Here is a 14,690-nt window from a genome sequence, read left to right on the forward strand (position 1 = left end):
GTGGAGGGGGGGTGTGCGAATATGCTGGGCTTAGTTGTTTTTTCAGCAGGAGAGCTGCTGCTCTGTTCTGCGCATTCCGGCCAGCCTGCTGGGAGCTGTGCGGCCACTTCCAGCTGCAGCTTCCCATCCAGCCCCAAGTCTTATCCGTTCCCCATAAGTAGAGCCAGAAAAAAAGTGGGAAGCTGCGGTGGAGAAATGGGGTGTGGCAGGCACGATTCAGAGGGTGAGATCCAGTGTTTCTGCTCATGTGGCCTTGGCAGCTGCCCAGCAACTCCTGGGAGAGGGCGGCTGAGTTCCTTCTGGCTCCCTCCTCCCCCGATGCCCCTGCTAACCAGCTTCGGGGGATGGAAGAGGTCTACTTGGGGGCAGAGAACGGGGGCTCCCCCAGCCCCAGCCTGCGAACAGCAAGAGTGAGAAAGTCGGCAGCCAACTGTCAGTTCCGTCATCACCAGCTGGCAGGATGTGGACCCCTGACCGTTGTCACTGCCGGCACCTGTATCCTGCCTCACGTGGCACTCACAAACCATTTCTCCACCCTCCTGGTACTTGTTTCTGGGGTCGTGGACCTGGAGGACTAGAGCTCCTGGATCCCTCACATGAATGCTTCTGCCCAAAGTGTGTGTGTGGGGGGGGGCACGTTTAGAGGGCAGCAGACATCTAGACCTTCCAGGTGGGAGGTTAGGAGACACAAGGAAAGGAACTGGGCAGGTCTTCAGGTCAGGTGGTTGGCCCAACGTCCCAGGGAGTTGATGGCAAAGACTGCTGGGATTGGAGTCCGGTCTCTTCCTCCCAGCCTAGTGCTCTTACCCCATTGCCTCTCCATGGAATCAATCCTTTATTCCCGTGTTTACTCATTGAACATTTATTGAGCACCTACCATGTACCAGGCACAAGTCTAAAAGGGAGCCACAGACAATTCAAGACAGCACGGTGAGCTCTCTGCTGGGAGAAGCACTGGGTTCTGCAGGAACCTGGCAGAAGGGTAATTCCCTTAGCCTGGGGAGGTCAGGAGGGGCTTCTCAGAGGAGGTGAGGCTTGAGTGAAGTCTAGAAGGCTGGTTAGGAGTTAACTGGGGGGAAGCGTTCAAGACAGAGGAAGCAGGTGACATGCATGGCATGTTCCTGGCCCTTCACCAGCAAAGCGTGCTCTCAGGGTGGTGGTCACAGAAGGGTCAGTAGGAGCAGATCACAGTGGGCCTTGAGTCTTGTGAGGGAGTTTGGGCTTTGTCCTGAAGCTGTTGTGCAGGAATCGAAGGATTGCAAGCGGGAATGGCCAAAGTTGCCTTGGTTGCGTTTTGGAGATTGGAGGGCCTAGCCTGGACACAGCTGCAATACTGCGGGTAAGAAACAAGGGGGGCTGCACAAGGCCACAGCCGTGGGATGGGAAAGGAAGCAGTGGCTGCCAGAGACATCAAGCGGTTAGAATCCAGAGCTCGTGGAAGCAACTGGAGGTGACCAGTGAGAGACAGGGAGGCGTCTGGGGGTGACTGTGGGTGGTGGTCTTCCCAGACATAGAGGAAGCAGGTGGAAAAACCAGGTTAGGGGCAGAAACAATGTCTAGCTTTGGACAAGGTGGGTTTATGGTGTCTGTGGAAGGACGCCCAAGAAGGGAAGAACAGAAAACAGCTGGGTACTTAGTCTGTTGAATGGGGGAAGTGCAGAGAGCTCCACCTGGGGGTGGAGCCTGATCTTTTGAATCAAGGACAGGGATTATTAACTTCATTTACAGGTAAAGCTCAGTGAGGCTAAGCAACGTCCGTCGTGACACAGTTATGGAGCAAGGACTTGAACTCAGATCTTTGGAGTTCAAGTTCTGGGGTGCCTGTGAGCCCTGAGTCTTGTGCTGATTCCCCTGCTCCAGCTTCTGCAAGGGGAGGAGGGTTGGGGAGGAAGAAGCAGATGTCTGAATATGTTTGTCTCCTCTTCATGTGCCTTCTGCCTGGAATTGCATTTGCCCGGAACTTGCAGGCGGGGGCATTTCTAGGTAGGCTTAGAGATGTTGAGAGATGAAGAAAGAGAGATTCTTGTCTTTTGGTAACCACAACCCTCCACTGATGAACATTCAGCAAGTTGCTAGTTGTCAGCAGGTGAGGATTTCAACAACCGTGAAGTCGGCTGCGATCAGGTCTAGAGAGGCTGGTGCTACCACCACAGCCACCTCCGGGAGCTGGGAACTGAGCCGCTGGGGACCCCTCCTATCTGGGACCTCTCATCTCCTTCCTTGACCAGTAACTTCTGTCCAGCTTCTGAGCTGAGGTCAGAGAGGCCTCAGTTCGGGGTGTGGCTGAAGGTTTCCACCTTCCAAAAAATCAAGGAAGCTGAGCCGGGACCTGCACGGCCTTGGGAGCAGAGGGTGTCCCGGCTGGTACCCGAGAGAAAAATCTTGCCTTAGCTTCGATAATCACATGTGCAGAAAGTGTGCCTTCCTACCTCCTGTCTCTCAGGGTTTTGTTTGGTTTTATTTTTTGATATGTGTATTTCTCTCTCCCACTAGACGGTAAGCTCTGAAAGACCCAGACCGGGTCAGTTTTGTCTCCTTGGCCTGTTTCCTAACTCCTGACTCATGTTTGTCGAATGAATGAACGAATGCCCCCTAAGACCCAGGCTCTAGGCCTGGCCCCAGAGGCAGCTCCTGCCTGTGCACTGAATGGGCTCCAGTGAGCAGAACTTCACTTTCAATTCTGCAATTGGTGGTGGTAGTTGGGGGGGGGGGCAGGATGCACTAAGGCCTTCCTTTCCCCCCACCCCGGAAACAGATGGCAAAAATGTTTAAAATATTGCTGCTTCCCCCAGCACCCTCTGCGCCCCCACCCTATCGCACCCAGCGCTCCTTCTTTCCTGGGGCTGAAATGGGCTCTGGTAGTCAATTCTCCTTCCCTCTAACTCCAGTCACCAAGGCGGGTGGGATGAGAATTCCTTATTTAGCCAACTGTTTTCCCTCTGCTCTCCATACGCTTCCCAGCCTTCTTCATTCCTCTTCAACTCGTGCTCACACTTCTTTAATGCTCGAAATATCATTTCCCAGGCTCTAGCATCGCTCATTGTACTTCACTCCAATAGCAGCACGGTCCTACTGTGTGCCAGGCACTGGACCAGGCCGGGAGTGGGGCGAGAACACAGGTGAACAAAACACGAACCCCACCCTCCAGGCCTCACAGCTAGTTGGCAGAAACCAACCCATCTCAGGGTAGAGAGAAGCCCCATTTGTCTGGAGAACCAGGCCAGGGCTTGGGAAGTAGGTGGCTTTTATGGCAGGCAGCCAAAGGCTTTTAGGAATCCACCTTTCTGAGAAGGTGAAAGACATCCCGGTGGAGGAAACAGAAGCAAAAGCGCGGTCGGAAGGAGCTGGGCATGTGTGGGCAAGGACCAGCAGATGCAGAAGGTGGGGGATCACCTGCAAAGGCAGGTGGCCGCTGTTCACAGAGGCACTTGAATATCAGGTAAGGTGGCTGATCTGAATCCAGCAGGCAATAGGGAATCATTGAAGGTTTGTGAGCTGTGGAGGGACAGACTGTGAGCTGTGCTTTCCGAAGGTGACTAGGGCTGTGCTGAATCAGGGGGAGGCAGAGGGAGGGAGACAAGTGCTTGTGGGCTCCGGGAGGGCCGTGGCAGTGGGCGGCAGAAGGAGTGGATTCTCCTGTGTGATAACTGGCCTCTCCTAACTGCCCCCTCAGCCTGAGGTTGGTTTGCCTTTCCACTTCTCTTTTCGTTCTCTGGTTTTTCCCAGTTTAAGCAAAGAAGGAAATTCACAAGAGTCCCCCCCTCCTGGCTCTCTCTTGGCCCAGGTCCTCTTCTGCTGGCTCTTGGCATCGGTACCCCTCTGCAGGGTCTCTGGCTACGAGATCTCACTTTGTGCTCCGTCCCTGTCTTCAGACGTCCATCCCCCCTGGTCTGGGAGCTGTGCCGCAGTAGTCAGTTTGCCAATGAATCGTAGAAGCAGTACTGATTTATTCCAGGAAGTTGCCTATCCCCAAGGGACCTCCAAAAGGCAGGGAGACCCTACCCTTCCCTAAGGGAACTCACTTTGAGTGGGCCTAAAAGACCCACACTAGTGAAACCACTAGAGATCTGTTGAGGCTTGGAATATTCTCCCAGCTCAGAGAGGATCAGTAAGCCATCTGCTTCACAAAGCTGGCAGGTACAGAAGACAGGGTTTTGCTTCAGTTTAGTGCCCCAGACATGGCACTTGGAGAAGGGAGAGCTGGGGCCTGGTAGTGAGTCACTTTGCTGGTCCTCCTTGATGCAGTGGGGGAGAGGTTCACCAGAGAACCTCTGGGGTTTTCTCAGGAAAAAGGGAGCATGTGGAGTCTGGACCCCATTTTCCTTGCACCTCCAGGGCTCTGGACAAGTATCCTGTTCGTTGTCATTCGTAGTGCCCGCCAGGGGCCAGTGTCCCAGGGGATTCCCAGGTCCCGCAGGTGACTCGTCGGGCTTGCGTGACCTCATAGGCAAAACTCGCTCGGCCCTCCCCGGGGGCGGGGTTCTAAGCACCCAGGCTCGACCCGGACCCCCCAAGGTCGCTGAGTCTTGCCCCTCTCTGGCCTGGGAGCGCCATGGGACAACTGATCGCCAAGCTGATGGGCATCTTCGGGAACCAGGGTAAAGGGCGCACAGCGCGTTCAAGCGACAGCTTTGATCCGGCTCCCACCTGGGGCTCCCCGAATCTGGGGTCGGGGCGGATGCGCTGGGGGACCTCGGGCTCCGAAGGTCCTGCGTGGGCACTCCTTTCAGGCTCCGCCGTCTCCCCTGTTCCCTCCCATAACCCCTCCCCGCCCGCTCCTCGCGAGGGGCGCGCTTCGGTGCACCCCGGGGCGCAGGGCTCGGCGAGCCTCCGTCCTCCTGGCTAAAAACGGCCGCGGGTTTCCTGCGATTGCGGCTCTTTCTCTAGACCCCTTCTCTTGGCAAGCCCGGAGCGCCCCGGACCTTTCGGACAACCGCTTTTCTGGAAACGTAGAGCGAGGGAGGCGGGGCTCAGCAATCATTTCCACTGTCCAGGAGCGGCGCGGGTGTCTGGGGTCGGGGGTCGGGGGGAAGGAAACCTGTCCTGTTGGGTTTTTGTTGGGGAGGGGTGCAGGGGAGCAGAAGTGGTACAGTGAGCAGAGGTCTCCCGGCTCTCTGGAAACACTCATCTCCTTCCTGGGAAACCTGGTGGGGCACTCAGGCCGGTGGTGATTGAGTTTGGCCCTGACGCTGCCCTTCCCCCCCGGATGCCTCCAGAGCACAAGGTTATCATCGTGGGACTGGACAATGCGGGAAAAACCACCATTCTCTACCAGCTGTAAGTGATTCTCTGATGGAAAGAGGTGGAGGGGTTGGGTCTTCCCATCAGACTGACAGACGTTTGAACCAATCACCGGAGCCCTTCCCTGGGTTCTCGGGTTTTCCAGTAGCCAGGAGGAGTGATGGTGCGAGGAAGCAGTGTGATCTTCCTGGCATAGTGACCCTTCAGTTCTGTGGCCCCTCGCCTGGCGTTTGAATCCTGCCCGGTATGGGCGATCCCAATGCTCCCCGCCACCCTCACCCCCGCCCCCGCCCCTACCAGACCCTGTTGCAGGCCTGAGGCTGTCAGAAACTGACTTCCCTTCCTGCCTCCCTGCTCTTCGCTCCCCCTAGCGGCGGGTCCCTCTTTCCTGACTTCTGCACCCCACCTTTGCCTCTTAACTTTCTCCCCTTCTTCAAACCCAAAGCGGAGGGCCTGTTTTGAGTCTGGCTGAGCTCTGCCGCTCCCCATCTAGCAGAGTCTGGCATATGCGCTGGGTATCCATCGGAGCCTTTCCCAATATCCACTCTCTGGACGGCATCTCTCCCCCTTTGGAGCCTCCAGAGTATTTACTCAGGAAAATTATGCCCTGAAAACGAAATATACGTAAATGTTTATTTAAACCAGAAGAAAAGAGAACATCGAACATTACAAGCACATACAGTGAAAAGTAAGTTTCCCAATCACCCCTGACTCCTAGATCTTCCAGAAGCACCCCTACATATAAAAATGTGCGCGTTTTCTCTGTTAAACAAAGCACCTCTCTGATGGCCTTTGCTTGCATCTGTCTCATTTTCCCAATCCCTTGCTGCTCAAAACGTGGTCCGCACACCAGCAGCATTGACGTCATCTGGAAGCTTGTTAGAAGTGCAGAACACTGGGCCCCAGCCTAGACTCACTGATCAGAATCTGCATTTTAACAAGACTCCCAGGTGATTCAGCTGCATATTAAAGTTAGGGGACACAGCTCTAATATGACTCCCATCTCTGGGGTCCGTGCCCGGGCAGGACTCGGTCGCACTCCTGCCTGCATTCCCCTGTGCCCAGAGGCTCGGCCAGCCTGGGCCGAGTTGCTGAGTTAGATTCAGCCTGACTCGGGAGCAGAGGGGTGGGGGGGCCCAGACCCGGGAGGGAGCAGAATGGGATGAGCTCTTGGTAGCCTCTCCTCCTTCCCCAGCCTGATGAATGAGGTGGTCCATACATCTCCCACGATCGGGAGCAACGTGGAGGAGATTGTTCTGCAAAAGACACACTTCCTCGTGTGGGACATAGGGGGACAGGAAGCTCTGCGCTCTACCTGGGACACGTACTACGCCAACACCGAGGTGAGCGGCGTGCGGGGGCTGGAGGGGCCTTGAAGGCTGCTGTGTGACGTGAGCCAGTCACTAACCTCTCTGAGCCTTGGCTCCCCCACTTTGTGAGGTGGAGACTGTAATAATAACTGCCCTGAATTGTTGTGAAAAGGAAATAATAAAACAAGAGCTAACGCATATGTTTCAAATCCTTAATGCAGCACAGTGTATTGTTAACATTTTTGAATACCTCTTGGCAGCTTTGTCTCTTTGTCTGCTCGCCGGCAGCTTTCTGGGTGATCCACTGCCTGGGGTAGGCCCTTGCTCTCTGGGGGCCTTACAGTCTCACTCTGGCAAGAGTAGATTCAGTGGTTTCCTCCCCAGAGTGAGACCCAGAGCGGATGCCAGCACCGCTACTTACCAGCTGTGTGTCCTGGGGCAAGATCTGTCGTCTCGCTGAACCCATCTCATCTGGACACGGTGCTAAGCCTAGTCCAGTTGCACGGGGCTGCGGTGGGACCTGAATGCAGTCACCAACGCGCAGGGCCTAGCGTCGCCCCTGGCACACAATCAGAGCCGTGCTGTGATCCCTCACCCTCTGGATGGAAAAGGGAATGAAAATGGGACTAGGGCAGTGAGAGCTTGAGACCAGACCAGTTCTCCGTGAGGCTTACATTGGGGCATGCAGAGGCCGGTGGGGGAGCACAGCGGGCGGGAGACGTGTTCCTTCAAGAGAAAGCCACCGCTCACAGCTGTCCTCTGCTGGCCAGTTCATCATCCTTGTGATCGACAGCACGGACCGGGATCGGCTGCGGGCCACGCGGGAGGAGTTGTATAAGATGCTGGCCCATGAGGTAAGGCCCCTGAGGTTGGGAGACAGCCGGTGTACTAGCTGTGGGACCTCAGCCTACTCACTCAGCCTCTCTGAGCTTCGTTCCCAAGTCCCCAGTGTGTGAGAGCCCAGCAGGTGGGACAGGGCTAATTTACCCCAGATGAAGGGCCAGAATACCTTCCACGCAATTGGTCGCAGAAGCCATCTCACTCACCGCGGGACCCCCAGACAGGTCACCTCACTTTTCTCAGTTTCCCCAAGTACAAAGTGGGGAGGCTTACCAAATTCCTGCCACATGGGACTGTCGTACAGATCCTATGAGCTGGTGGGCAGGCATCCCGTGAGCTGTCGGTGTCCGCAGATGTGGTTGCCCCATTCCAGTCCCACCTGGGCATGGGCCTCTCCCGCAGGGACAGCAGGGGAGCTAGGGAGGACGTGGCGGGTAGGGGGAAGGGAGACTAGGCCCTGGCAGGCTGACTGGGGCCGGACTCCTCTGTCCACAGGCTCTGCGAGATGCTTCCGTCCTGATCTTTGCCAACAAGCAGGATATGAAGAACTCCATGACCACCGTGGAGATCTCTCAATTCCTCACTCTCAGCACCATCAAAGACCACCCATGGCACATCCAGGGCTGCTGTGCCCTCACTGGGGAAGGGTCAGTGGCTGCCCCACCGGGACCTCCAGGGTCTGGCCCAACCCATGAAGAGCTGACCATCAGAACCTTCTCCTGTTTCTCTCCTGACAGAATCTGGCTCACACTTAGCTCCTGGGCCCAGGCAGGCGAGCACGCACCCACAGCTGAGATGCTGTGGGTAAGCAGTGTGCGAGATGGAGTGCCTGCTCTCAGGAGGCTTAGTCTGGTGGGGAGAGGTGACCCTCCCCCTAAGCACAAACAGGAAGAAAGTGAAATTGGATTAACAGTGAGAGATGGGGCAGGGTTGGGTCTGATTTATTTATTTATAAAAGATCTAATTTATTTATTTGACAGAGAGAGAGAGCCAGCGAGAGAGGGAACACAAGCAGGGGGAGTGGGAGAGGAAGCAGGCTTCCAGCAGGGAGCCTGATGCGGGGCTCGATCCCAGGATCCCAGGATCATGCCCTGAGCTGAAGGCAGACGCTTAACGACTGAGCCACCCAGGCGCCCCTTGGGTCTGATTTAGCTCTGGTGGTCAGGGACAACCTCTACTAGGAGGTCCCCTTTGGGCTGAGACCAGAAGGGAGAGGAGACAGCTATGGAAAGACCTGGGGGCCAAGCCTTCCGGCCAGAAGTCACTAACTCTTCCAGACCTTGGGTTTTCTCATCTGTAAAGAGGAGGACGATTATACTGAGTCCTTCTTAGGGTTTCTGTAGAGAGTAAATGGTATCATTCATTCAACATTTACTGAGCACTGACTCTGTGCCAGGCACCAGAGAAACAGTGCGGAACAAAACACAAACACCCCTGCCCTCATGGGGCTTACTTTCCAGGGAGAGGGAGCTGACAATAAACAATAAAATTAAGAAAAATCTATAGTAAGTCAAAAAGTGGCAAGGGATCGGAAAAGATCAAGTGGGAAAGGGAGAGTGAAAGTATATGGGCAAAATGTTGCGATGTTAGCCAAAGTACCAGGGAGGGGGCCGCTGAGAAAGCAGCTGTTGAAGGATGGGAAGGAGCTGGGTCACGGTCACATAGAAAGGGCCTTGCATCAGGCTTGGAAAATTCTCTTTCCTCTTCTCTCTCAAGTGGGATCGCAGCAGGCTGCGGACCCAGGTGCCTGGAGACTTTAGGCAGGTCAGCCCAAGGAACCACACGTTTCTGGCAGTGTCCTTGCCGTTCCCTCCCCCAACCCACATCCATCACCTCTGCTGGACTGTAAGCCCCAGTGTTTTCACTGTTTTCACCAGTAACCCCAGCCCCTGGCCCGGTGCCTGGTGTGTAGTGGGTACTCCGTCTGTTTATATCCATCAGCTCTGGGTAGGGGCTGTGGGCTCGGAGGCCATCATCCTCACGGGATATACTGATCCTCGCCCTCTTCTTTCTTCCCCACAGGCTGCCTGCGGGGCTGCAGTGGATGAAATCTCAGGCCACTGCCAATTGACGTCCCAACCTGAGGCCAACCCAAAACTCGGGGAGGTTTTGCTTGGACTATGTAGGTGGAAAACCTAAGTGAGAATGACTTTTCTACGGTTCTCCAATGGGATCTGGGTCAGCTATGGACAATGAGATTGCCATAGGCCACCAACCAACCCTGCCACCGAGGGGCTCGACCACCTGCCCTGACCTGCTGCAGACAGGACAGCAGAAGAGCTGCCTCTCCCTCGGGGGAAGCAGGTATCCTTGGAGGCACAGACAAGCTGTTGGACCTGTCGAGGGGTTGGGAAGTGGAGCCCTGTGCCCTCAGCCTGCAACCTCTTTGAGGAAAGAAATGGGGGACGGAGTAAGAGACCCCAGAATTGCTCTTTATTTCCTAGAACCCCACCCCCAATCCTTCGATATCCTCCCCAGCTTTCTGGCCCCTTAGCCATCTTTGAGCAAAGGAGATTTCAGAAAGGTGATGGGGCAGGCTCAGGGGAAGGAGGACAGAGCCAAAACTGGTGGGAAGAGAGAAGAAGAAGGACGGGACATCCCAGACGGGGACAGTCCCTTGCCCTGCGGGGAGTTCCACCCCTCCCATGCCTTTCCCTTCCCTTTGAGATGCTGGCTCTGACCGCAGCTTTTGAGCGTTAAGCCATCCCACCTTATGCCCTCCAGTCCTTCCAGTGTGAACCCCACTCCTCCCAAACGTCTCCAATTCCTACAGCATACCTATCTTGACTGTCTTTTATAATGATTTTTTCATTGTTTTAGAATTTTTATAAAAGTGTAATAAATGCCTTTGGAAACTGCTCACCTCTTATTTCTGCCTGCTCCTGCTACCTGCACTTCAAACTGGCTTTTGGCTTTTGTACGGGGCTATCAGGTCCGGGGAAATCCTCCTTGGAAATGGAGGCGGGTTCTGCCTCAAGGGTCCATCTGGCTAGGGGACTGGCCAGTTCTTTGGTGCTGGGCTCTACCATCCTCGGCCAGGTAACTGGCTCCTGGCTTGCCAGGACTGGGAGCTTTCCGCTCTACCTGGGTCTAGGGGAGGGAATGGATTGATGCTGACTCATGGTGGGGGGGGGGCTGGGGGGGCTTAGGGATTAGAGAAGCCCAGGAGTCCTATGGAGGTAGAGCCGGTGACAGGACCGAAACCCAGGCTGTCCATCTGTATACAGGGAGCCGCGCTGTTGCCCCGTAAGACCTGAGATGGTGCTGGAGTCCATGGGTTTCTCTCCCTCCCTAGTCAGGCATGGACATCTTGGGGACAGTCTGGACACAGCTATAGAAGGCCCAGGATTCCTTAATCCTGTGGGTTTCCTGAGGCGTGGTGGTGGAAAAAGAACTTAGTAATTTTAGCTATCCCCACTCAACCCACAACCTGTTCTTTTCATAAGGTCACTTTGACAAAGCCTTCGGACAAAAACATAATTTAACATTTCCCTTATACTACAGAAATCCATTCTTAATAAGAACGAAGCGGCGTGACGGGGGTATAGCTCAGTGGTAGAGCATTTGACTGCAGATCAAGAGGTCCCCGGTTCAAATCCGGGTGCCCCCTCTCCACGCCAGACTTTTCGTGTTTTCTTTGTCCTGCGGTCCACCACTCAAAGTTCCCTGGCAGGGGAGAGGGGATGCAAACCGGGACCCCGCCGCCCCCCTTTTTCAGGCCGGCGACGATGGAGTCTTGGCCCCGCAGATCCAGGCGCACAGCCCGCGTGTGCGTCTACGGGTGGGACGCAGTGCGACGGCGAGAAGCTGCTGGTTAACCCTAGGGGGACAGCACAGACTGCGCACTCCCGAAGCGCTAGGGCGGAAGCGGGCACACCCCCAGGTCCACCTGGCCAGTGACCCCCACGGCTCTTCCCCGGGAGGGAAACCGAGTATCTAAGGGCCGGGCTTGGGCTGGGGAAGGAAGGCCCAGAGAAGCCTGCCTGAGCCTGCAGGACCAAGAGAGGGGGGCCAAGAGGCAATAGAGGGGCTCCGACAGGGCAGGAGAGGGGGACCTCGGCGCAGGGAAAGTCCCCGAAACCAGGGATCTCGAAGGATCTCGAGGGATTTCCCCTCCCACATTTCCAAGCTCCATGTTGCTTACACCATTCAGTAGAAATCTTTAGTTCAGAGCTTCGGGATACAAGTTCGGCGTTCAGGCGAGTAATCTTTTGAGATTGTGTTATTTCCAACTTTTGTAAACATTGGATCCCTCTTCTTTTCAGAAGCTCGTCACGGCGCGTGCGCAGTCATAGCACTAAGAGGTTACTGTGCCCAAACGTCAGCAGAGGGGGTATAGCTCAGTGGTAGAGCATTTGACTGCAGATCAAGAGGTCCCCGGTTCAAATCCGGGTGCCCCCTTTCCGATTCTTTTCTCTGGACCCTGAAGGTCCTTGTCTCCATATGTCATTTCTCCCCCCCGTTCACCATTTTATGTTGACATTGCTTTCGCCACCTCTCTTTTGGGCAGACAACTGGTGCAAGAAAGACGCGAGAGAGTGCAAGAAGCGGGAATTTTCAAGCAATGGCTCTTAAAATGTGGTCCCCGGACTAGCACCACCACCTGGGAACGTGTTAGAAATGCAGATTCTCGGCTTCTTCCCAGAACTATTGAATTAGAAATCCGGGGGTGGTGCCCAGAAATTAGAATTTGAAATAAGCCCTCCAGGTGATTCTGATGTACGCGCAAGTTCTAGAGGCTTGCATTAAAAAAAATTTACACGTCACTTGTTTCGAATTATTTCCAAGCTGCTGTTTTCAGTCCGAGCCCTTAAAGAGACCTTGTAAGACAGACCGCGGCTCGCCACTTGGCCGCTAGAGGGCAGCAAGAAGCCGCGGCTGGAGGCGGCGGCCTATTCCTATTGGAGAGTCGGCAAAATCGGGATTTGAATTAGACAAGAAGAAGAACTTACAGACAGGCCTTGCCCTGTCCCGTTGTAAAGGATTAGCGTTTAGGGCTGGAGGAGGTCGTTTCTGGGACCCCGGATCCAGAGGAAGGAGGAACTGGGGTTCTGAGAGATTAGAGAGTCTTTAATTCTTGTTTCCCTTCTCAGGTCCTGTCTTTGGCCTCAGTGTCAGGGAACCCCCTCTTCCAACCCACACTCCTTCTTTTGTCCCCGAGCGTGTCCCTCTTCCTGGGGAATTCCCTCAAGGGCTCTCCGCGTCCATCCCCTACCTGTCCGCCACTGTCCAGCCCCTAGGCCCCAGCCTCGTGAGAAACCAGCCGCCCCTCACCCCTCACTCTCCCACCCTCGAGTGCTCAGCTCCTTGCCATCGCACGAAGTAGGTCAGGGGAGGGAACAGGCACCTTCGTGTCCTGACCTGATTCCCCGCCGTCTATTAAATCTCCTAAATTGCGGGTATTTTTATTCTGTCCTGAAAGAAAAGAAAGAAAGAAAAAAAAAAAAGGTGATCTATCCCCAGAGTCTGTCATTAAGGTGGCGGCAGGTGGGGTGAGACGTCTTCTTGCTCTGGGGGGCCGGCTTTGAGGATCGATTGGGACCCTGAACAGGCCTGGGGTCCCCAGAGAGAAGGGTGGCCTCGGTACCTTCTGGGGGTGAGGGGAGGTCCTGGCTATTTTAAAGTAGGGGTAAGCCAGGCCCCCTCCACCCCCGTGTCCTCCAGGCTGGTGGGCAAGACGGTGCTGGGAACTGGGGGTGACTGGAAAAAGGGAGAGGAGCCCTGGGGAGGGGAGTGGAATTCGGGGTTCTGTTGGCGAGAGAAGCTGGGGGGTCTGTGCTGCAAGGAGAGATTCCTGGGGTGGCGATGGGCATCAGAAACCCACAGAACTCTGAGGAACAGCCCAGAAAGTCGGGAAGCCTAGTAGAGCTGGGGGAGGGGGTGCATATGGCAGGAGTCCACCGCCCGAGGAAAGGGGCGCCTGTCCCTTCCCTGGGTGTGCACTCCCCCACCCCACCCCGGTCTTGTCTCCGCGGCTTTCCCAGGGGGTGGAGGAGGGGAAGGGAGGCAGGAGCTAAGGTGCGGGGTGGGGGGCCGCTTCTCCCAGCCCAGGGTCCCCCGCCCTGTCCCCTACTCCGCCCCCAGCCCCCCCCCCCCCCACCCCGCCGTGGGAGCGCTCCGGGAGGGCTGGGAGGACCGGGGAAGACTCCGGGAGCGCTCGGGAGGCGCCGCGCCCCCCCGCCCCGCCCCCTCCCCGTCCGCGCTCCGGGAGGCCGCCGCTCGGTTCGCTCGCCTCCCGCCCGCCCGCCTGCCCGCGCCTCTCCCGCCGCCCAGCCAGGCCCAGCGCTCCGCCGCCTCCTCGCCGCCCACCGCTCCGCGCGCCAGCCCCGGGGACCGCGCCGCCCGAGCCCGGCCCCTCCCTCGCCGGGGCCGGGGCCCGCAGCGGGCCGGGGGCGGGTCCTGGCACCCACCATGCGGGCAGAGCTCTGGCTCCTGGTGCTGCTGCTCAGGGAGGCTGCCCGAGCGCTGAGCCCCCCGCCCGGAGCAGGTAGGACTGGCCGGAGTTGGTCGGCGTGGGCCGGGGGCGGGGAGGGGGCTGGCAGGCGGCCGTGGGCACCGGCAAGTACCCACGGGCCGGCGATGTCGGGCTGGTGGGGGGACTGTCCGCGGAGGGCCGGGAGCTCTGTGGGCTGTGGCAGGTGGACAGGGACCCACTTTCTTAAACACATAGGGTGTGTGAGTGAGGGTGGAGGCATCAGACCCCGACGCCCCCCCCCCCCCCCACCTCTCCTTCCCTCCTGGAAGGACACTGGCGGGACCCCAGTAGAGGGGGCTACATAAGGCAGTGGGCTCTGGCCCCAAAGAGGACAGTGGGGGAGTCATAGGAACCCCTGGTCCCACTGAGGGAGGCTGAATTCTGATGAGATGGGGAGTCTGGGGTGCCTCCTGCCCCAGCTTTTCCACCTCCTTCTCTTCTGGCCCCCCAAGCACCACCCCAGCCCCAAGCTGACCCAGGTTGGGTCTGAGTCAGATTTCAGGTTTTGGGGCTGGGCCAGAGCAGCCAGGGGAATGGTGGAGACCCAACATCTCTCCTAGGGAAGCTCTGTAGCAGCCGGTCCTACTGCCTCCCTCTCCCTGTTTGGAGCCTGGAGAACAGTCCTGGGCTCAGGAAGAAGCAACTTGCTGCTCCCCCATTCCCCAGTCTCCAAAATCCTCCTGTCACTCCCACTCTGCTGTCTGGGGGGCCTTTGGCCATCAGCTGCTCTGGCTCTGAATAGTGGGGGGCTCCTATTTGCACCCTCCTCTCCCCTACACCAGTTCTCCACAATCATCTCTCCCTCCTGAAGTCCTTTCTGAGGT

General features: G+C 56.8%; 2 protein-coding genes and 2 non-coding genes across 6 annotated transcripts in view; all 4 read left to right on the top strand.

The window, feature by feature from the left end:
* The first annotated feature begins 3,582 nt into the window (after positions 1-3,582).
* ARL5C (ARF like GTPase 5C) lies at positions 3,583-10,249 on the top strand. Its single transcript, XM_045777758.2, has 6 exons — positions 3,583-4,598; positions 5,217-5,277; positions 6,437-6,584; positions 7,322-7,405; positions 7,887-8,038; positions 9,414-10,249. Exons 1-6 carry the CDS (start codon positions 4,553-4,555, stop codon positions 9,460-9,462), a joined length of 540 nt encoding a protein of 179 aa, XP_045633714.1. The 5' UTR covers positions 3,583-4,552; the 3' UTR covers positions 9,463-10,249.
* Positions 10,250-10,929: 680 nt separating this feature from the next.
* TRNAC-GCA (transfer RNA cysteine (anticodon GCA)) lies at positions 10,930-11,001 on the top strand. Its single transcript has one exon. It is a non-coding gene; the product is annotated as a tRNA-Cys (tRNA).
* Positions 11,002-11,720: 719 nt separating this feature from the next.
* On the top strand, positions 11,721-11,792 carry TRNAC-GCA (transfer RNA cysteine (anticodon GCA)). The gene has a single exon. It is a non-coding gene; the product is annotated as a tRNA-Cys (tRNA).
* A 1,823-nt stretch (positions 11,793-13,615) lies between these two features.
* PLXDC1 (plexin domain containing 1) overlaps positions 13,616-14,690 on the top strand; it is a 56,565-nt gene continuing 55,490 nt past the window's right edge. The window contains exon 1 of one of the 3 annotated variants that reach the window (XM_087854447.1): positions 13,616-13,878. In XM_087854447.1, coding sequence (XP_087710573.1) covers positions 13,803-13,878 — 76 coding nt within the window. In that variant the 5' untranslated portion in view covers positions 13,616-13,802. The remainder of the gene's footprint in view (positions 13,879-14,690) is intronic. The other 2 variants (XM_045777787.2, XM_045777788.2) reach the window with 2 other exon arrangements.

The sequence above is a fragment of the Ursus americanus genome, chromosome 23 (assembly GCF_024610735.1).
Source record: "Ursus americanus isolate L20-20 chromosome 23, mUrsAme1.1.p, whole genome shotgun sequence".
Taxonomy (NCBI): Eukaryota; Metazoa; Chordata; class Mammalia; order Carnivora; family Ursidae; genus Ursus; species Ursus americanus.

Bases quoted from the DNA above. Each gene is read 5' to 3' on its own strand.
- ARL5C (XM_045777758.2), top strand. From the start codon at position 4,553: ATGGGACAACTGATCGCCAAGCTGATGGGCATCTTCGGGAACCAGG. The intron at 6,585-7,321 runs GTGAGCGGCGTG...TCTGCTGGCCAG, and splicing joins CGTACTACGCCAACACCGAG to TTCATCATCCTTGTGATCGA. The intron at 7,406-7,886 runs GTAAGGCCCCTG...CTCTGTCCACAG, and splicing joins ATAAGATGCTGGCCCATGAG to GCTCTGCGAGATGCTTCCGT.